The sequence below is a fragment of the Triturus cristatus genome, chromosome 2_2 (genome assembly GCF_964204655.1).
Source record: "Triturus cristatus chromosome 2_2, aTriCri1.1, whole genome shotgun sequence".
Lineage (NCBI taxonomy): Eukaryota > Metazoa > Chordata > Amphibia > Caudata > Salamandridae > Triturus > Triturus cristatus.
This window is the reverse complement of record NC_140582.1, coordinates 461,665,278-461,685,042: the sequence shown is the minus strand read 5'-3', so window position 1 is coordinate 461,685,042 and position 19,765 is coordinate 461,665,278. Positions and strand designations below refer to the sequence as shown.

General features: G+C 45.0%; 1 protein-coding gene across 12 annotated transcripts in view; it reads left to right on the top strand.

Annotated features, from left to right (window-relative positions):
• The window catches only part of BLTP1 (bridge-like lipid transfer protein family member 1), a 1,988,102-nt gene that overhangs the window by 1,786,997 nt on the left and 181,340 nt on the right, over nt 1-19,765 (top strand). For all 12 annotated transcript variants that reach the window (XM_085641559.1, XM_085641555.1, XM_085641564.1 and 9 more), the window contains one exon: nt 11,953-12,145. In XM_085641559.1, the coding sequence (XP_085497685.1) occupies nt 11,953-12,145 (193 nt within the window). The remainder of the gene's footprint in view (nt 1-11,952; nt 12,146-19,765) is intronic.

Genomic DNA, 19,765 nt, shown 5'->3' with positions numbered 1-19,765 from the left:
GAGGCTCCATCCAGAGGTGGTTCGTCATGTCTTTCGGACGTGGGGGGACTCCTCGGGTGGACCTTTTCGCCACCCGCGAGAAAGCGCACTGCCTGTCATTCTGCAGTCTCCAGTATCCGATGCAGGGAGCGTTGGGGGACACGTTTCAGTTGAGTTGGGGATCACAACTCCTTTACGCGTTTGCTCCCATACCGTTGATTCCTCGGGTTCTGAGGAAGATTCGCCAAGACCGGGCCCAAGTTATTTTGGTCGCCCCGGGTTGGCCAAGAAGGGTGTGGTATACAGATCTTCTCCACCTCTCCTCGTGCCCTCCGCTCCGTCTCCCTCTGAGGGCAGACCTCCTCTCACAGTCGGAGGGGCAGGCTCTACACCCCCACCTCCAGAGCTTACACCTTCATGCCTGGAGATTGAACGGGGCAACCTGAAGTCCTTCTCTCTCCCGCCAGATGTGGTAGATGTTATTTTATCGGCCAGGTGACACTCCACCAAGTCCGTTTACTCATATAGGTGGTCTAAGTTTGTTAAATGGTGTGGAGAGAGATCCATTGACCCTTTAAAAGCCCATCTTTCTGATGTGCTTCAGTTTGCTCTTTCCTTGGCTCAGCAGGGCTGTGCTGTGGCCACGGTCAAGGGCTATCTTTCGGCCTTATCGGCTTTTCTATGTCTTCCTGATCAACCGGCATTATTTAAATCTCCGATTGTACTAAGGTTTATCAAGGGCCTTACAAACAAGTTTCCTCCTACTCCTTTTGTAATGCCACAGTGGGACCTTAATCTTGTCTTAATTTTTCTGATGGGGTTCCTGTGTGAGCCTCTTCATAGTTGTCCTCTGAGGCTGTTGTCCTTTAAGACGGTCTTTCTTGTAGCCATAACCTCGGCAAGGAGGGTGAGTCAGCTTTAAGCTCTTAGTTCTAAACCCCCTTTTCTAACATTACATGCTGAAAGGATGGTACTCAGGACCAGGGCTGCTTTCCTACTTAAAGTAGTTACTCCGTTTCATTTGGGGCAGTATATTACTCTCCCTGTTTTTTATCCACCTCCTCATCCCTCCAAAGAGGAGGAAAGACTTCATCGCCTGGACCCAAAGAGAGCTGTGAGCTTTTACTTGGACAGAACGAAGGACTTTCGTCTGGACGATCAGCTCTTCGTGGGCTATGTCATTCTAAAGGAAGAGCGGTGCACAAGCGCACTTTATCGAGATGGATCATCCTTGCCATCAAGATCTGCTATGCCCTGGCTGGTAAGGTCCCACCTGAGGGTATTAGGGCTCATTCAACTAGAGCTAAATCATCTCCATCTGCTTTAGCCAGGGGTGTTCCTGTGGCAGATATTTGTAAAGCTGCGACTTGGGCCTCCCTTCATACTTTCGCAAAGCATTATTGCTTGGACTCTGAGATGAGGAGGGAGGGCCACTTTGCGCGCTCTGTCTTGCAAGACTTTTTGGTATAGGAAGGTGGACACCCTCCTCCGGGAGTGGGGACTGCTGTGGGAATCTATTCACAAGGTGAGGAATCCACTGGCAGATGTATCCATCAGAAGAACAAGTTACTTACTTTCGGTAACGCTTTTTCTGGTGGATACAGTATCTGCCTGTGGATTCCTCACTGGCCCACCCGCCTCCCCGTTGTCCACCTTTGTATACCTTAAAAGTTGTCTTGTTTGAGATGTTGTTATGCTTTCTGGTACATTGGTAGGAAATGCTTGTTTTATTTAGCTTTCCTTTTCTTTGTGTACTATGTATATTTGATTGTATATTGTATACTGTGTATACTTTGAATCTGTCGTTGGTCCACCTGTGCGCCTCGGGGGCACGGAAAAAATTGTTGGAACTGACGTCATCACGCCGACGTGGCTCTCTTATGGCTCCGGTGACGTCATACGGAGTCGCCAGCGGAGCCGATGCATTATGACGTCGTCCACGTCGGCGTAGAGAGCTGGGGAAAAATGATCCGTGGAATGCTGGCGCAGGGGATATTCATAAGGTGAGGAATCCACAGGCAGATACTGTATCCACCAGAAAAAGCGTTACCGAAGGTAAGTAACTTGTTCTTCACCAGAGGCAGAGCCAACGCTGCTATCACCTGCTGCAGCTGCTGAGGTACAGATGGATGAGGCTCCTGTTGAGGGAATGGTAGTAACTTGTTGCGTAAGTGTTTTGGAACTGAGTGGAAGTGAGTTTTCACTGCTGCTTTCAATGGAGTTGTGGTATTGATGCAGCACCCTCATGCTGGGGCAGCACTGTGAGCTACCGTGCTGGTGTTTAACTGAATTCTCTGACTGTGAATTACTTGTTTGGATTGCTTTTTTGTTTTATTCATTAGGATTGTGCTTGTCACCTAAATATGCTTATGTTCTCCTGCCTTCACACATCTGCCTTTACTTTGTTTTGTATCTTCATTTGTTTGCAGTTGTGAACTGTTCTCTTTGGAAGGAAAAAAAAAAAAGAAATGTTTTAAATACTGTGTGGACATTCTAGTTAGCCAGCAGACTAGGGTTGGTAAACTGTTTTAAGGACTTCATTTTAAGCATCTACAGCATCACCTGTCTGACCACCACTAATGGAAGTAGTGCTTAACAGTCTGTGCAGAGCATGCATATATACAGCCGCACATACCCTGTACGCATCTGTTCGTTGCATGTAGTGGTGTAAATTCTCATGTGCCCTCCTGTCTTTTCAAAAGCTAGTGGTTGCTAGAGATTTTTTTCTTTATACACTTTCACACATGGTCACCAAAATGTCCTACAGACTGCTCCATCACTACGCTCACCCGCTGACTGAAAAACAATCAAACAATTGAGTCTATACCAATGCGCATTACCAACTAAGGATGGAGTCCCCGTACCTCGTGACTCAAAAAACTTCTTTGTATAAAAACAAGTTGCAAACATCCAAGCCCTAAACCTGATGGCAGAAGTACGCAGACCATGTGAATCTACAGCACCACACTTTGAGCAGTTGCTTACAGGGTAAATAAAATGTTCCTTTCTATAATTCCACGATTTTTGTCAATCGTGTTTAGACACAACGTTGCACCCATCTTACAACTAAAGAAAATAGGTTTTGGCCATCCTAGAATGTTCATTGTTATACTTCTAAGGTGGCTGCCTCATTGTGTCTAGACACAGTTCAGCAGCGATCTTGCAGCAATATTTTCAGTTCTTCCAAGACTTGGTAGTGGCAATCTCTGAACTACAGAAAATAATGTTCTACTTACTATACCTTAGTTTTATGCTTCTAATACCACTGCCACTTGGGCTTTAAACCAACGTGACCCCCTGGAATATGATTCACTGTAAAGAGTTACTTGGTACTGTCAGGAAGTGCTGCTTCAGGCCTGCGGCTCCATAGAGGTTCTGGTGGCAGCAGAAAGGGGATACAGCAGTAGTTGAAGAGTGGTAGAAAGAGAAGGCTGCATGGAAAGAGCTTGTTCTTTGTGACATTTAGAGGAACATGCTTGGCAGTAGGTAAGGTATACCTTTTCAATTATCTCCTGCCCTTTTACCTTTTTAGTTCAAAAGAGCTTTATTAAACAGTGAACAAATAAATGCAATACAAGATATCAATTGGGGAGAGAGGGGGAGATAAAAGGGGTAGGAAAGGGGGAGGGAAATGAGATTGCAAATGAAACATAGAAGAAAAATTGCATGGAAAAACAGTGAACATGGGCATTGAAAATAAATAAAGAAATTGTATCAATCCTGATCAAACAATAAGATACAAAGAGCATAAAAATGAAACAACGGGATAAAATATACAGAACGTGAAGGGGGTATCATGGGGGCTTGGGAACTTCTTGTTGGGCAGGCGATGGAAGTGAAGAGCGAGCAACACAATTATCTAAATATAGCGTAATGGGGAGCCACAAGTCTGCACGCTTAGCTGCCAATTGAACAGGGAAGACAAATGCATTATCAAGTCTATGGTTGTAACAAACATTATACCACCACGCTTTGAACGAAATGTTAGATGCATTTTTCCAATTGACAGTAATCTGTTGAAAAGCAACAGCCAAAAGCAAATCAACAATGCGAGCAGAAATATCCACATTACTCCAACTAGTGGACAAACTGCCCAGGAAAAGGTGAGTAAGAGAAAAGGGGATGCTAGTATGAAAAATAACATTGATTTGGGCCCACACCTGTAACCAAAAGTCATGTACGTGTTTGCAGAGAAATAGCATGTGTGGTAGGGTAGCATTGGGAGCATCACATGACCAACACTTATCTGGGGTAGTAGGAAATCGCTTATGTAGTGTAGAAGGAGTATGAAGTAACCTGTTGTAAATAAAAAATAGGGATTGTGTCAACGAAGCCGCTCTGGAAGTTTTGCGCAATTTTGTCCAAATTTTGTCCCATAAGGATGTCGGCCAATCTATCCCAAGGTCATTTTCCCATTGAAGTTCAACCTTAGATTTAGGTCTGAGTAACTCGGGTGAGTGAAGGTATTTATAAAGAAGAGAGGCCTTGGGGGCAGTGCGAAGGAGGGAATGAAGTCGAACAGTAGGGGTGATAGAAGTAGAGGGAGGAGAAGAAGCCGAAAGTCGTAGGTAAATCTCCAGAACAGTAGTCTTGAGAAGAAGATACTTGGAAAAAAAAGGATTTGGGTAAGCCGAAGGAGGAACAAAGATCATGAAAAGAAACAAAGGTAGAACCGGAAAAGAGCTGTGAAATCCAAATCAAGCCACGGGTTCTCCATGATTTCCAGTAAAAGGGTTTATTACCAATTAGGAGATATTTATTATGCCAGATAGTGGAAGAGATGAATTCAGCCACGGTCGTAGGAGGGCCAGGAGCAGCTGACAATAAGAGCTTAAGGGTATACTTGTGAATAGGAGTGGGAATCGACGAACGCTTGCGGGAAAAAGCAAGATATTCTGCAAAAGAGAAGGGGGAGAGTAAAGTACGTTCAACCTTAAGCCATAAAGGGCAGGGGAAAGTGGAATCTTGTAACCAAAGGGAAGCTTGACGCAGCAAAAAGGCCCTCTGATAAGCGGGGAAATCAGGAAAATTGACACCACCTTCAGAAGCCGGACGTATGAGCCTAGTCCGAGACATTCTTGGTGTTTTGGAGTTCCATAAAAACGAAGATAACGTTGAGTTAATCTTGGTAAAGGATTTCACTGGAATGGGGAGTGGAATATTGGAGAGTGTGTATAGAACAATAGGAGATATCATCATTTTGATAGTGTCGAGACGTCCCCACCAAGAGAGGTATAAAGGATGCCATCTTGTCATGAGATCTGCAATCTTCTGTGAACATTTGGACATACACAAAGAAATAGTGTCTGAAATTGAGGGGGTAATATATAGACCTAAATATTTAATGTGGGACGGGCTCCAAGTAAACCGAGATTCAATAAATTCTTGTTTAAAAGTAAAATTGGTTAGGGGAAGGATCTCACATTTGTCATGATTAAGTTTATATCCGGAGATAGAGGAAAACACTCCTACTTCAGTCATGAAAGCAGGGATGGATTCTGCAGGTTTGGAAAGAAAGAGTAATATATCATCTGCATATGCAGCGAGTTTAACATGCGAATCCGCAATCCGGAAGCCATTAATGGCAGAGTTTTGACGCAACCTGGAAAGGAAGGGTTCCAAAGCAAGGTTGAAAAGAAAAGGGGATAAAGGGCAGCCCTGTCGAACGCCTCTGCCTAGGTCAAAATAAGGTGAAATTTGACCATTAGCAAAAACTGCCGCTCTAGGATGGGAATATAACAGGGAAACTAAAGAGATGAATCTAGGACCAAAACCAAACCAGGTGAGGGTGTGGAAGAGATAGCGCCATTCAACGCGATCACAAGCCTTTTCGGCGTCAAGGGCAATCGCTGCAAGTGAATGCTGGTAACGGGAGGATTTTGATAGGATATTAAATAAGAGTCTAGTATTGTCCGTAATATACCGGCCCTTAACAAACCCAGATTGCTCCTCTCCTAATAGGTCGGGAAGAAGATGGTCCAGTCGAATCGCTAATGTTTTAGCGAAAAGTTTGTAATCAATATTGACTAGAGATATGGGCCTATAATTTTTGCAGTACTGTGCGTCCTTACCGGGTTTAGGTATGAGGCAAATATGGGCGTCGGAAAAAGTCCCTGAAGAGGCACCACAAGAAATAAAAGTACGAAGTAAAGAGTTAAGTCGTGGGATCAGTAGTTTAGAAAAGTGAAGGTAGAATTCGACAGTAAAGCCATCAGGCCCAGGGGCTTTGTTGGGTTTGAGATGGTGCAGTGCAGTAAGTAGTTCCTGTTGTGTGACTTCTGATTCTAAGGAGGAAAGATCTGGAGGAAAGTCAGCTGGTGTATGAATGGTGGAAAAGAAACAATCAAGGGAACTAGGGGTAGGTTGGGTCTCAGAAGTATACAAGGTTTCATAGAAACGTGAAAATTCAGCAAGAATATCAACAGCCGTATGCTTTAATTTATCATCAGAGTCATAAATAGATTCAATATTTAACTTATTATGCTTAATCTTCAAATAATTGGCTAGGAGCTTCCCAGCCTTGTTCCTACCCCCATAGAATTTAGCAGTAGATTTCAGCAGGTACAAAGAGGCATCTTCTGTAGATTTCTCATTAAACTTCATTTTTGCTGCAATGAGGGCTGTCAGGCTGTCAGCAGAGTGCGAGGTAAAATACGCATGTTCCAGTGTTTTAATGCCAGAAAGAAGATTTTTAGTAGACCTTCGGGCGATCTTACGCTTGTTCGCGACATAACTTATAATGAAGTCACGCGCTGCTGCCTTAAAAGCATCCCAGATAATGTGGTCAGGGAGGGTATCGTCATCGTTGAGGAGGAAAAATTCATCAAAAAAGGATGTAAAGGTGGCTGTAAATTTGGGATCTGTGAGGAGGGAATTATTGAAACGCCATCTCCTAGGGCCAACAGATTTAGGGAGTACATCAACATTAGTAAGGACAGGAGCATGGTCAGAGAGCAAAATCGGACCTATCTCAGAGTGTAGGAGTGACTGAGCGAGATTGTGGGAGAGAAAGATGTAGTCAAGTCGTGACTGGGAGCGGTGACAGGGAGAATAAAAAGTATACTCCCGCAACTTTGGATTGGCGAGGCGCCAGGAGTCTACTAGTTTATGTTGTGAAATTGCATGACTAAACAGCTTGTGGGGCTTGTTGGGAACATAAGGGGCTATGGACTTCCTATCGATAAAGGGATCAAGGGGTTGATTACAATCTCCCGCCAGAATAAAATTGTGGTCCATAAATTTAGTTAAAAGTGGAGAAAAATCAGCCCAAAAAGAGGGTTCGCCTGTGGTAGGACCATATACATTGAGAATAGAGACTAGAACACCTCTAAGTGACAACTTAGCATAGACCCAACGACCAGAGGTATCCGACTCATGGGTGATAACCTGGAGGGGAAGAGATTTGCGACAAAGAACTGCCACACCATTGCGTTTGCCATCACCTTGTGAGAAAAACAGTTCACCCACCCAACCACGCTTAAGCTTAACAGATTCAGCCTCAGTTAAATGCGTTTCTTGGAGGAATGCAATATCGACATTCAATTTGGCAAGATGTGACAAAATCCGTTGACGCTTAATCGGAGAATTAATACCCTTCACATTCCATGACAATATATTCAACGACATGTTATCAACTTATTTATAAAAAATGTAAGTGACAGATCCAATGAGAGATAAGCCCATAAAAAGTAAAAAGATGTTATTAAAATCAGTGAAATGATAGAATAAAATCCAAGGATAATAATAATATGAGTGCAATAAGATAGAAAAAAGAGCAAGTACAGTAAGACTAATAAAGAAGTGTGTTGAGAGAGAAAACAACCAAAGAGAAAAGAGAATGGGTGTAAGTCAAAGGAGAGATGAAGTAATAAGGAAATAAAATGTAAAGTGAGGAAGAAGCATGATCGAGGAAGGCAATAAAAAATAAAAAAAAGCAAGGAAAGACAGATAGAAGAGGAAAAAGGTTGTGGAAAAAATATTGACACCATTGAAACTGAAAACGTGACAGGAAAAATCAAGGTCGATAATAATAGAACAAAAATAGACATATAATAAAGGATATGAGGGATACTTACGAGGGGTGGGTTAGGGAAGGTACGATCAGGAACAGGAATATGTAGAGACGCACGGGGATATGAGGGGAGGGAGGTAAGGCCAACTGGAGAAGGCAGGACACTCGGGGTCAGTGCGGCGTCAAACCAAAGGGAACAGGGCGGATCGTAGGACATTGAACTGCGAGGGAAGAAAAATAACAGGGTTAGACAACGGCAAATGGCAGAAACAAAAGACATACATGGGATAGGACAAACCTAGAGATTATGACAAAAATAACGAACATTTCAGTGAGAAATATAAACTCAGCAAAAGAACAATTGAGTAATAGAAATCAATATTCAACTGAAGCTGGAGCAGCACAATACAGCATCAATAAGAGTCACGGTGGAAGAGAAGAAGGCCCAGAAAGTTCCATGGCATGCTGACAGCAGGAATTCAGGAAGCTTCGAAGTCGCGTAGGGTCCTCATATGTCGTAGTTTTATTATTATAGGTTACTTTAAATAAACAAGGGTGGAAGAGACCATATCGAGCGCCAAGTGAGCGAAGGTCAGGTCTCATATCCAAGAAAGCCTTGCGTCGATTTGCGGTAGCTCTGGCATAATCTTGCGCGAAAAACAAGGTGGAACCCGACCATGTAAGGCGAGGAGAGGCTCTGGCCGCTGAGAGAACCCTCAGCAGATCTGTGTATTCCAGGAAATACATTATTACACCTCTGGGTTTCACTGGCGCAGATGAAGAGGAGGAAACACGACCCAGCCTGTGGGCACGCTGGATGTTAAGCGATGTGTCTTCGGGCAGATGTAAAAGCTTGGGAAGAAACGATTTAAAAAAATTGACAGGGTCGCTCCCCTCGCATCCTTCCACCAGGCCGTAGAGGCGAAGGTTGTTGCGTCGATTTCGATTTTCCAAGTCCTCCACCTGCTTCTGAAGAGAGGAAACCTGCGCATGCAAATGGGTGGTTTTGGCGGCAGATTCTTGAAGAGAGGAGACATCACGCTCAACTGACGACACTCTTTCATTCATTAAAGTCCAATTGTCAGTAAGGACCTGCAGCTTAGCGTTGGTTTCCTCCATAAAAGGGCGCAAGGCTCGTATCTCTTCAAGGAGTAACTCCATCGAGATGGTCGCAGAAGATTTGGGAGGTGAAGGTGGATCTTTTTTCAGCCTCTTAGACATCGTTTTTGCTGAGAGCTGTGAAGAGGGTTCTGCGTGCGACGACATCTCATCAACAGACAGAGCCTGGGAGGCTTCAAGATGAGCCAGTTCTGTGAAGAGCTTGGAATTCTTAATATAATTGCGTCTGTGAACCTTAGTGGAACAGTCAGCCATCAACACACCTATGAAGCGCAAATATACCAGGGATAATTCAAAAACTGAGAACGAAACAGGCACTTTGCGCAGTCCAAGGAACTTGAGAAAAAAGAAAAAAAAAAAAAAATGCCAAGAACCATGAAGAGCAGAGAGAAGTCTCAAAATGGCTGCCGGGTTTGAGGAGAGCCAAAAACGACCATTGAATCAGGAAAGAACCATAAAAATAAAAAAAAAGAAAGTCACCTGAAAGTGCTTGGTTGAAGTTGCTGTATCGCCTGCACTGCCTTGAATAACATGGAAATAATTAGAGTTCCAGGAAATTAATGCGCTCTGGACACATTGCTGAGTAGATCCCGGTCAGTTGAAGAAGAGAAAAAAAAACAAAATGGCGGTCGCGGCCGTTTCAGATCCGCGACCGGGACCTGAAGGACAATAACACTTGAAGAAATGCCCTCACGGCGGCAAAAGTAACTTCAGGGCATGCTCGCCGTACTTATGCATCAGAGGCTCCCCTTCGGTGTGCGCAAATCGCGCACGGAACCGCCAGCTGATCCTCGGTCCGACGGAGCGCTACTCCGACGCCGCCATTCCCCTCGGGCGCTTAGCCACGCCCTGCCCTTTTACCTTTGAGGCTCTGAACTGTCCAAGAAAATAGCTTTGGCCATAAGACTACTTTTCTCTGCTTATAAATATAGGTTTTGGTAAGTGAGGCCAAGGCCTTTTCATGCAGTCCTGCAGGACTTTGCCAAGTGCTTTTTGAAAGTGACATTTGACTTGTTTGGTGTATTTGCAAAGGACAACCAATTGGCTTTGCCTGTGCTTGTTTAGAGTTTGGGTCAGACATAAAACTGTTCTAGTTGGTAGCTCAAAACAGTTATTCAGTGCAACATGGCTGCAGAGCCATGATTATGAACGTTATACTTTCTCTTTCAAGGGAATTGTATTAAAAAAAAATGTGGATAGCACCTGGTTTTTTTCTGACACAAGATAATAAAATGAAATGTAGTTGTTGAGGGGTCAAGTTTTAAGTTTGCTTCTTAACTGCACTCTTCCATGGCAGTTTAACAGTTGTTCATCCCCTTGTATTGACTGTCCTTGTCTTTTACGATCAGTAGGATTTAGATGTCATCTGTATTGTACTTAGCCCTCATAGGAGATGATCTACGGGAAACATGCATGTTTTGAGAGTTTGGGTGACAGCAGGGAGTCCTGTGAAGCCCAGAGTCCAGTTAGACAAGCTAGTCTGCAAATGTCTGCAGACATTCTGTATTCAAATACTTCTCAAGGAATTACTTTTTTTGGACTCTGAGAGCCTGGAGTACAGCTGTTCAGTGGCAGCTGGTGATCTTTGAAAGTGGTGGGGGTGTAATACCGGACAGGAGTTCACCCCATTTTATTTTACATTTGACTCCCTCCCTCTCACATTGACTCTTTTCCCCCTCACATATTCTAACTCACATTCTCTCACTTGCTCATTATCACTAATACTCACCCCCACCCACTGTTACTCACACACAAACATACTCATACTCGCTGGTTCTCATTCTCAGTTACTAACACGCTTACACCCACTCACTGACTCTGGTACCTGGTGCAACTGCAACTGTTGCACCATTCATAGCTATGCCCCTGACTCGCATACACTCCCTCCCAAATCTTCCATTCAATCGGTCTAACACACTCATACTCCTTCTTTCACTCCTTCATACTTGCTTTCACGTATTCATACACAGGCAAACTCGGATTTTCCCTCACTTTCACTCTTATTGACAATCTAAAACACACTCGCGCACACACTTTCAGTTAACCTCCTTCACTCTTAATCACTCATAAACACAAACACACACATGCATAGGAAAGAAACTGTTTTTCCTTACCGTGCTTACTTAGCTGGCAACTCTGTGGCTTCGTGGCAGCAGCAGAACAGGAATCTGGTCCTGGGCATTGGAATCAGCAAATGATTCCCAACAGGGAGCCATACGAAGCAGCAAGGGCAGGATTAAAAAGCGAAAGGCCCTCCTCAATCCCTCTCCGACTTCTTGATAGGACTGGAAGCAAAGCCCTATAAGAAGCTGGGATAGTACTGAGGAGCCTGCCGCCGCTGCTGCTGTGCGAGGCTTTTCATTGGTTTCATGGATGCACTGATGTGCGCCCTGACAGCCACATTTAGCAGATATACTGTGCTGTTTGAGACATGCGCTGTATGTCTGATAAATAAACTGGATTGTGCCTGTTAGAGGGGTGTATTTGAACTAATGCCCCTCAGGCATGCACAGTTCAGACATCTGCATTGCGTTTTTCTTTTAAAACAGCACTCTGTAGCTGGATCATGTCTCTACTACCTCCTCCTGTCATCAGGAGCTGGGAGACAAGGCACAGAGGGCTGACCTGCGCACTGGCAGTGTTCATGAAAACAAAAAACGTGTATTTTCATAAACTGTTCTAAATTAAAAAAAATGCACAGGAGGCAAGGAGGGGCTGTTTCCTTTGGCATGGAATGATCCACACCACATTGGATATCTGATGACATACTTGAAGCGAGTTTCTAATTTCAAGCGAGTTTCTAAAGCTTACTATAGATTTACTGTTTTTGTTTCCCACTTCAGCCCATATTTCGGAACATCCGAACCAACAACCCAGTCACAAAATTCAGATCACAATGGGCTCTACAGAAGCACGTGTAGATTACATGGGATCCAGCATCCTAATGGGCATCTTCAGTAATGCTGATCTCAAGTTGCAAGATGAATGGAAAGTAAATCTTTTCACCCCTTTGGACACAAGCATTTCGGACAAAAGGTATTTTGTGCTACTTATTTTTATATATATTGTGTTTTCATGTTGATTAGCAATTTTCTGTAAGAGTTACTTCAAAAACTTTCTTTTCAATAGGTGAGAGCAATAGTGCTGATGGTTTTATAATTCTTAGTAGTATTAGACACCTCAACAAGATATTATGTAATCAAAATGGCATTTTTGCAGTCATCAAGCCAAACTATCATCCGTTTGATCTTTCTTAGCAGTGTAAAGTCAGAATAGTCTTTCTTAAGGATGCTTCTCCCTATAGATTCTTTACTTCATCAATATTCCCCAGGTGCCAAACTAAAACTGGAAATTTTGCAATACTTCTCGTAGCAGGTGGCACCATAGTTCCAAATCCACTTAGACAGATCGCTGGATGGGACATTACGAAGCCATATATAAGACCACTCAGCACTTTGGCAGCGGTTCCCTTTTTTTCACGAACTTCAGCATAGTTCTAGTGTGCTCTTCTCTGAAGTAGTCTTCAGATTTTCAAGTTTTTGCAGTGCTGTTACTGTCTCTGGTGCTTTAGTTGGTCTCCATCTCTGATCTTCCTCCAGTACTGTCCATGACCTAGTTTGCTGGGCGGCAAGTCTTCCTCTGATGGAGTGAGGTAGGCATCATGGGTACTGTAGGTCTCAAACTCGGTCTGGATCTGGCCCCCAAGATACCCTTGAAGGCGACCTCTTTGCCAAGGTTACCATCTCTTGGACCCTTTACTTCCATCTGGTTGAGAAATGTTCCTCCTGTCCGGACTTCAAATCAAAATTATCTTTATTCAGTCAATATGTATGGCCATAAAAGCACAAGATTAAATTCATTCATATTATACAAAAAAAAATAAAAAAATGAAGAAGATACATAGTTATTTCAAAACTCCTGTTTAAATTCGTGTCATAAAAACTATTTAAAATACGTAAGTTCTTCTCAGGTTAATGGCAGCGATGATGTAGTTAAGAACAGCAGTGCAACATTCAAATGAGTTTAAGCTTTGCAAACAGAGTAGCTCCCCTTTATAGGAAGTAAAATGCTTATTTAAAAGAACCAGACAGAGGAAACACAGTCTAAAGAAATCAAACAATGTGCAGACTAGCATAAAGTGCGCTTATAGATTGAGAAGTGACAGAGTCACACGGATAATATGGCAGAGAAGTGTGCCATGTACCGCCTGTAGGAAAGGCTACTAGAAAGTGCACTGAATTTAGTCTCAACCTAGTCAGATAAAATCTATATTCTGGCTTTGTTATCCAGTTTAAATAAGGTTCCGTGCCTAAGGTTGTAGAAATGTGCAACTAACTGATTACAGAGGGCATGGTGAGCGATCTTCCAATTCTTATTTACTCTCTATGTGATCCAAATGCCCTTTTAAGTGCTTCCTTTGATTTAGGAGCAATACTTGCTGGTGAGTCAAAAAGGTAATTTAGACCCAGGTTATAAATTGTATTTCTTATATAGGCTAGCCAAGGAATTGCGGGCACATTATCTAAGCTCAAGCAATCCACCGTCACCTGTCTTGAGAAATCTGCCTTGGAGGTACTCCATAGTTTTAACCACCTGTCCTCATTCTTTGCCTTGGGCTAGATTGTAAGTTCGGGTTGGTTCATCAACTCCAAGCTCAATGACCTATTTAGATTTGGTCCTGCTTGAGTAAAGGTCTGACACCAGTGACTGACTTTGTTCCTGGGCTGTGCCCAGTGCTGTCAGACACACATCTGGCTTTTCCAGTTCCTCCTTATCCCGCTTAAGTGTCAGCATTCAAAGGGGCTTTGCTCATGAGGCTGAGGCCTCCTCTCGCTCCTTCTGGTGCACCTTTGGGCCCTAAGGTGTTTACGAGCCCTCCTCCTGCAGCTACTGTCTTGGCACCGGTTAGCTGGTAGGCTCCCTCCGAACCAGTGTATAGCATCTTTCTCCATGGTTAGGACAGCTTAGTGGTGTAAAGATGGACAGCCAACAGGTGTATCGCCCCTTGTGGCAAGCAGGCTTGGGTTTTTTTCTTTTTACTGTAGATGATCATTTTTCATGCAGTATGTTAACTTCAAAGGTCACTGTTAATTACTTGGTGTGACGAAGGTGAGTGGCACACTGTTCTCACTGCACTCGTGTTCAGTGTTGAGACTGGTGTATTGTGGCACAATAGTGAATAATTGTGTGTGACACATGTTGATGTTAGGAGATAAAAAAAAATATTTTTTGCTGGATTACGTTTTCCTCATTATCCTCACTGTATCTTTATTACAGGTTACTGCTAATAAGTCAACAAGAATGACTTTAATATAACCGAATGTATTCAATATTTCTTTTTGTTTAGGGTTCTTGTGCCTTGCTTGTGTTTACCCCTCATACATGTGGCAGGGAAAGATAGATGTAGGTTTAAGGTTAGTGCCTTTACAAATCTTTGGTCCTGATGAAAGCCATTGACCCTACATGGGGCGCATAGTAGATGACTGAAAGATGTTGACCTGAGAATGAGTGAGACCAGTGACCTCCTTGACATCCCATTTATTTCCTCTTCACTGTACCCATTTCTCTCACTCACTGAACTCCTATAAAAAGATCCCCAACAAGAATTATTACTTTTTGGAGCCCACCCAGGTACGCCCAACTTATCAACTTGTTGAGAAGCAGAGTTTCCCCATGATGGATCATGCCACTTCAATGTGTGAGAGTCTTTTGTCTTTGGAAAAGGTATATCAACCAAGTGAAGTTTAACTAGCTATGTTCTGCAGATAGATAAACCATACATCATCACTGTACTCTCTTTATTCAGCGGCCCCTTTGACTCATTGACATTTTTTATTAATGCCTTGCTTCTCAAGTCGACAGGGAGTGCCATTTTGCTGGGTTGGTCCTTGCAGGATTGCCTGGTGTGAAGTCCTCTCCTCAAACCCTCCACCTTTTGGTACCAGCTTTGGTATCTATTCAAAAGGTGGATAATCTGTCTTTGGAATTAGTCATCAGAAGAAAAGGCCATTTACCTTCTGGGTGATACTATTTCTAGCTACTAATTCTGCACTGCCTGCCCTCCTTCCAGTTATGTGGTTGTCAATCTGCTTGACCTCATGAAGAAGCCTTTCTCTGACCTAATCAGCAATTGTTTTGTGGATTTTTGGAAGAGTTTTATTAAGTTTGATTATTTCCTGGAATGATTTAAGAATATTCACACCATGGCACACTCTTTGGGCTTGTCCTCTCCAATGAAGCACTTATTCCAGTAGTACCATAATTTCTAGAGTTTTACTAGGGGACAACACTCATGCAAGCTAATGTCTTCCTAGCTGGTGCAGACTCACCGCTCCAAGGAGCTTTCTTGCTCATTCCATGTCCCGGTGGACCTAAGGGACATCACCAGCAGCTCCTCCTTCCACCACCTGCTGCCAGTGGATGGGGTCTCCCATTTTTCCACCAATTTAAGGCAATCCTGAAGTATCACTGGGTGCTCTAGCTTGTCAAAAAGTGTCATAACCTTCGTATCCTCCCCACCTGAACGCCCTTCTTCTGTCAGGAAGAGCGCCCCAGCACATAGCTTGATTTTAGAGTTAAGAGCTTCTTGTCCTATTGAACATGAGAGAGCACAGAAATGGTGCCCCCTACTTGGAAAATAGCACTTTTTGTATATTTACTTCAGCAAGGAGGACAGAAGAGCTGTAGCGCTTTACTTAATTTCTCCAGAGATAAAGGTTACCTTTTGTACCAAGCTGAAGTTTATACCTAGAGTGTAATCTGTCTTTTCTCTGGACAACCCAGTAGTACTTCAGTCTTTCTTCTGAATTAATTATCTGTAGTGATGGCACTATAGTCTGGATGTTGTCTTGGGCTTTCCTTTGGCAAAGCAGGGCATTTACTAGTAGATTTCCTCCTGCATCACTTTCTGCCATACAAAGGCGAAGTGCCTTTTGGGGTCAGGTGTTTGTACATTCAACTGTACATCCATCTGTATTCATGTCAGCTACAAGGGCTGCCATTGTTGGACATGAGCTGTAAGGAAACAATAGCTCATGCGGATTAATACTTAACTAAAAAGATCCAACGTGTATGGCTTTGCCTTTTCTTCTGACATCTTTCATAATCCCCTTTTCTTTTTTGATCATTATTTTAGATTACATACTATATTGTTAAGTATTAATCCGCATGAGCTATTGTTTCCTTACAGCACATAATACCCAGGCTCCTTGTGGGTAGGGTTTCCTTGTTTCCCAATCGAATTGTTGGACATGAGCCATGCATCTACTTGTAAGAACAGTGCATATTCACCAGTAACTTCAACCTGAATATGAATATTGGAGAGAATTCTCTAGATGGCCATCAGCCCTACAAACATTTACAGTGAGCCTGATTCTTTTTGTGTAATTGAGATTACTGCTTGCTGTTGTGATTCAGGCCTCAGAATTTCTAAAAGATCCAATGCGGGAGATAAAGTTAGTTCCTTACCCGTAACTCCAGTTTTCCAGCGTGGCTTAATTTCATAGATTAGCATGTGAACCTTCCTGGTCATTGTTTCACTAAGCTGTTCTTCCTGTTTGCCTCATTTGTGCTATGAAAACTTAGCTGTGGTGGCCTGTAGTTGGAATACAGTGCTTGGCACATTCCCCTGATTGCCTGAATTTTGGGCTGTTTCAAATGAGGTCAATGTGCTACTAAATAAAAATTGGTTTTGGACCTCAACTCTTCAGCGTATGAGGTTTATTCCACCACACTGCTGGTACACCTTTTTTGTTTGGAGCATCACATGCTTAAGCCTTCATAACATTTTTTCCTAAGAAGGTATCCAGCCCAAATTTGTGTCCTTTTTTCTCACAAGTTGGGGATTTTAAAGTTACCCAGGGTCACTGGATTCCTCTGGAAGGACCAAGCAATTTTGTTTTTTGAAAAACTGGAACAAAGTGCTGTACAAGAAAGTGTATGTGACCATTTTCCAAGCTGTAAGAAAGAATCGGAGCTGAAAAAAATCTATATTTTTACCACAGGTTTTGAATTTGTAGTCTATTTTTCCTGTTTTTTCTGTTTCCTGTCTACTTGTAGTTTGTGGCAGCAACAGGTGTGAAACCTGCTTTTAAATCTTGAACGTTATATATTTCTGCAAATATTCAGAGTGGTCATTCGTATAGATTTCTCATTGTTTTCCCAAACATCAAACCTTTCTGATTGCAGGCATATATTGTTTGTTAGTTGTCCAAAATCATGCACTATCCAGAGCCAGCAACTAAGGGTATAATGATATTTCTTTGTGTACTGACTATGCAGCAACTCATATGGTAAAATCTAATAAATGAAAAGACTGTATGAAGGAAGCATCTGCATTTTTTAAATGTACCCAAAATACCAAGTTTAGGAATAGTGGTTATTTGTACAACTCTGAATTTGGAGTTACCTATATATCTGATAGAGACTACTAGCCGCAGATTCCTTTACGTAAAATTATCCCCAGGCGTGAGACTGGACCCGGAAAACTTTCTTTGCCCCAGCATCTCTGCGCGCCGGGGGGCGGTACCACGTGACCCCGCCCTGACGTCGTCCGCGGGCGTGACGTCAGCGAGGTTACATAAGCCCCACCCCGGCGCGCTGACATCAGTTTCCTTCTTTTCCGCGTGGAACGCGGAACCGGATTGTGTCCCTGACCTGTTTTCAGGCCTTATTTTCATGCTTTGCGTTGTGGGACAGTGTGCGAATGCCTGCGGGCTTTAAGGCGTGCTCGTCTTGCGCGCGTCAGATGTCGGTGATGGACCCTCATCCTATTTGTATATGGTGTTTGGGCAAGCACCATGATTCCACGGACTGCGACGCTTGCCACCATCTGAAGCCTAAGTCCCGGCGGGAGCGCCGGATGAAGCTCCTTTCAGCCCGATTGTCCAGATCGGTGTCGTCTCCGCGTCTGTCCCTCGCGCAAGGGTCCAAGAATCGCCGGTTCCGATTCTGACATCGCCCATCGGTAAGTCTTATAGCTTGTCCCCGAGGCCTAGTCCCCGCTCTGCGGAGGGCGTGGGTTCTCCGCGGGACATGTGGCCTCACTCGTCGCCACCCTACCCGCCGTTTCCCGGCACCGGGGCGACCAGGGCCCAAATGGAGGCCTATGCTGCGGCTCTGCAGGCTTTCTTGGCCCCTCCTCCTCTTCCTGGGATGTCCGCAGATCCCTTGCCACGTGCGGGGCCTTCCGCGGTGTCACCGGCGGCACCGGCGGCTCCGGCGCCGACGGGTTCGCTTCAGGTTCTGGAGGCGTGGTGTCGCCGGGGTGCAGCCCTATGGGGTTCCCCTCTTTGTCCCATGGCGCCTCTGCCTCGCCGCAAACCCCCGAGGGGGTCCCTGTGGTGTTGCGGGAGGTCGCCTGGACTCGCGGCTCGCCCCAGAGTCCTCCTCGGTCTTCTGGGACGGCTGTCGACCCTGGCGACGCCGCGGGTGCTGGCTAGGGGCTGGGGCGCGTCCCTGGGTCCCTCTCGTCTCTCCACGCAGGCAGCTGCTTCGTCGGAGGTCGAGTTGGCACAATGTCGGCGCCGGAACTAGCCCCGTCCCATTCTCCTAGGGCGCAAGTGGTGGAAGAGGTCGTCTCGGCGTCCCCACCGGCACCGGTCGACATCACGCCGGCACCTGTGGCGGACTCCACGGCACCGTGCGGGCATCGGGTCGTCGACTCGTCTCCAGAGGCCCCCTCCTTTCTGGAGGTTCGTCAACTTTTTGTCTCTTCTTCCCCGGAGATGGGCTGCCGCGTCGTGGCCTTTTCCCCGGCATCTTCCAGGAAGGGCTCTTCGCTGTCCCCGCGGCCACAGCCTTCTCCTGAGGCACCTCAGGTCCCACACTCGTCTGTGAATCTTCCACCATTCTGGGGCTGGCCATTTCTTCCTCCAGCTGGATTCGGGGATGGCCGGCATAGTTTACAGCCGTCACCCACAGAGGAGTTGCTTTCCCCCCCACCACGACGTCCTACAGAAGCGAGTGCGGCCTTTGCCCTGGCCATTTCCACGGCCGCTGGCATTTTGCACATGGGCGACCCCGCCACCCTATTCCCTATGCACCATTTGCTGGAGGTTCTCCATCAGGGCTCTGGTGGATGGGAGCTGCTTCTTCCTTGCGAAGCTTCGCTCCATAAATCTCTTCTGGGGGCGTCCTGCCATGGGGGATCCGGTGCCCCAGTCGCTCCTCCGCCGCCATCGTCCTGCTCCGCACGACCCAGTTTGCCTTTCTTTCCACCCTTCTACCCAGGGCCCTCTTCTGCAGACTGCTTTTCCTTCCTTACCTTTGGTGTTGTTTCCTCCATCACGGGAGGCCCGGTGGTTAGATTCATGGGGGCGTAACCTCTTCGCTTACTCTAGTGCTGCTTTGCGAGCGCTCAACACACTTTGTGTGTTGGCCTGGGCTACTTCCAACTTGTGGGATTCCGTGAAGTCCCTTCTGTCTTCTGCCTCTCAAGAAGGTGTCTGCGCTGATCTGAGGCGCCGTGTGATGGATGGCCAGGAGTTGGCTGCGTTTATTCTTCGTTCGGCCCTGGATGTTTATGATGCTCTCTGCCGCACAATGGCAAGTTCAGTAGCTCTCCGTCGCCATGCTTGGCTGAGGGATAAGGTTTTTCCTGAAAATGTGAGGGAGCGTCTCGTTTACCTGCCCTTTGATGGGGTGCTTTTGTTTAAC